The sequence below is a fragment of the Engraulis encrasicolus genome, chromosome 20 (genome assembly GCF_034702125.1).
Source record: "Engraulis encrasicolus isolate BLACKSEA-1 chromosome 20, IST_EnEncr_1.0, whole genome shotgun sequence".
Taxonomy (NCBI): domain Eukaryota; kingdom Metazoa; phylum Chordata; class Actinopteri; order Clupeiformes; family Engraulidae; genus Engraulis; species Engraulis encrasicolus.
This window is the reverse complement of record NC_085876.1, coordinates 25,637,481-25,639,980: the sequence shown is the minus strand read 5'-3', so window position 1 is coordinate 25,639,980 and position 2,500 is coordinate 25,637,481. Positions and strand designations below refer to the sequence as shown.

The 2,500-nt window shown below is 43.5% G+C and overlaps 1 protein-coding gene across 1 annotated transcript in view; it reads right to left on the bottom strand.

Moving 5' to 3' along the window:
* The window catches only part of epb41a (erythrocyte membrane protein band 4.1a), a 61,676-nt gene that overhangs the window by 48,481 nt on the left and 10,695 nt on the right, over nt 1-2,500 (bottom strand). Inside the window, exon 8 of the mRNA XM_063184867.1 lies at nt 1,012-1,109. Within this exon, the coding sequence (XP_063040937.1) occupies nt 1,012-1,109 (98 nt within the window). The remainder of the gene's footprint in view (nt 1-1,011; nt 1,110-2,500) is intronic.

Genomic DNA, 2,500 nt, shown 5'->3' with positions numbered 1-2,500 from the left:
ATCATTCACAATAAAAGAATAATGTGTTTACATTTAATCATATACTGTAAACCCAGATACAGATAATGGCCAATATTTACATTTAATCAATTTCATCCTGTGCAGTATACATCAGCTTTGGGATGGTCCTGCAGATATCAAGGGTCCATTCCATTATCAAAACTACCATCCTCGACTTGGGCTTGTGACCTCGTGTTTCGCTGACGTCCCACCTCCGTGGAGAAGACAAAGTGGCTTCTAGGGGTGTCAACAATGATCGATTCGGCGATCCGAATCGATGCGGGGCATGGACGATCCAGAATCGATCCGGCAAGTTCCAGAATCAATCCGGCAATTTTTTTAAGTTTCAATTACTTCCTCATCATGACTGATTAAACATTTGCTTTGCTTTCAGTAGAAATGTAATGCATTGCAATGCATTGTAGAATCGGATCGGATCGCATAGAATCGAATCGAATCGCTACCTCCCGAATCGTGATCGAATCGGATCGTGAGGGCAGTGCTGATCCACACCACTAGTGGCTTCCCTGCTTTTTGGGGGCCTTTCGCCCATTCAGCATCCCGATCGCAAATGAGCAAATTAGCTTTGAATTGCAAAAGTATTTGAATTAAACATCTATCGTCAATGGCGTCTTGCGATGTCATCACGTGGCCACGAGCACAGCGGAAGACAGGAGTTTGGTAAATGAAATGGACCCCAAATGTCTCTACCTTGCAAGTAAATGAAGCTCATGTAATAAATGAGGCAGGTCGGCTTCCATCAAGAAAAGGCACACTCGAGACATTGGAAATATTTTTCATTTCACGTTTTGGCTTAGATTCGAACACATAGGGGCAACCTGGTACTTTGTCTTGCTCAACTGACTGAGCTGCACCATGGGTGTGTGTGTGAATTTTCGCGCGTGTGTGTGTGTGTGTGTGTGTTTTTGTGCATGAGTGTGTATACAGTGTGTGCGTGTGTGAGTGAGTGAGTGAGAGAGAGAAAAAGACAGAAAGATGCTCTCACAGTACCTGAAGAAGGTGTGATGCTCCACACAGACTTTCCAGAGCTTCTTGGCGGCTTTGTAGTTGGGCAGCTTGAAGCCAATGGCACTCTCATAGTGTTCCAGCTATCGCACACACACGCACACGCACGCACACACACACGCACGCACGCACGCACGCACGCACGCACGCACACACACACACACACACACACACACACACACACACAAAGGTTACTCACTTATTCATATTGGTACACTAGTCAGAGATGGCTAGAAACCTGTCTCAGACAACATCTAGAAAAAAACAAATGGTACATAGTACATAATGCAAATAGATAGTGCTAGTGTTAGTGTAATGTTGCAAATGTTTCAAATGCCCATTTTTCGTCACGTGACTCCTTTGCTCTTCGGTGTGAAATTTTACAAGCAAAACTTTTAGATGCAATTCATTACTTTACAATGACTGTAATGTCTTTTGTATACTTTTGTTCCGCACATTTTGTTCCGCTGTGTAGAAATGGCTCTTACTCAAGGCGCCATAATGTTTGGGACAACTGGCTTGCCAGGTGGTTGTGATTACACAGGAGTGTTTCAATGCTTCATTGGTATAAGAAATATGGAGGATTGGCTTCTATAATACAGGGCCTCGTTACTGCCATTATCACATGGGGAGCTGAGCTGTGCCAGTGAGACTTAACAAATCTGTTACAAGGCTGGGCTGCACTTCTCAAAACCATAGTTGCTAACTACGGAAGCTACTTTCCTGGTTGCAATGCAATTTCCCATTGGCAACTACCCAAGTTGCTAACTGCTAACTATGCTTTCAAGAAATGCACCCCGGGAGAACAGGGAGTAAATATATTAGACGTTTGCATTAGTGAGAGCTTTGGGTGACCAATGTCCGTGACTATAGCATCCACACAAAAAAACGGCAAGCTAAAAGATGGGAAACTCCTGTGTAAATTCCTGAGCCAGTGAACAAATATTTTAAAGACCACGTGGCCTGCTAGTGACAATGTCTTCCAAAATTTCATAAACAGGGCGATCCACTTTATGATATCACACATGACCCAATATCCACGTATAAATCCATATCCACAATCTTACAGTGAAGCTTAAATGTGTTTAATGTATGGGGCATTAACAAAGGCTGCCAAGACTTTGCAAGAAGCAATCATGGTGCAGTGCAGTCAAAAAACATGGAACAATGTTAGTGGCTCCAACTGCACTGCATACAGTTTAATCTTACAATGGCCTAAAGTACACCCGATCCCCCCGACACACACACACACACACACACACACACACACACACACACACACACACACACACACACACACACACACACACACACACACACACACACACACACACACACAGTCTGGATGTAATGTAATGAAGTATAAATAGTTTGAGTTCTAAAACTGTAGGGAGCAGAGGGCTGATGTAATGAAACGATGTCCCTTTGTCCCAAATATTATGGAGGGCAATCTGTACAAACACACACACACACA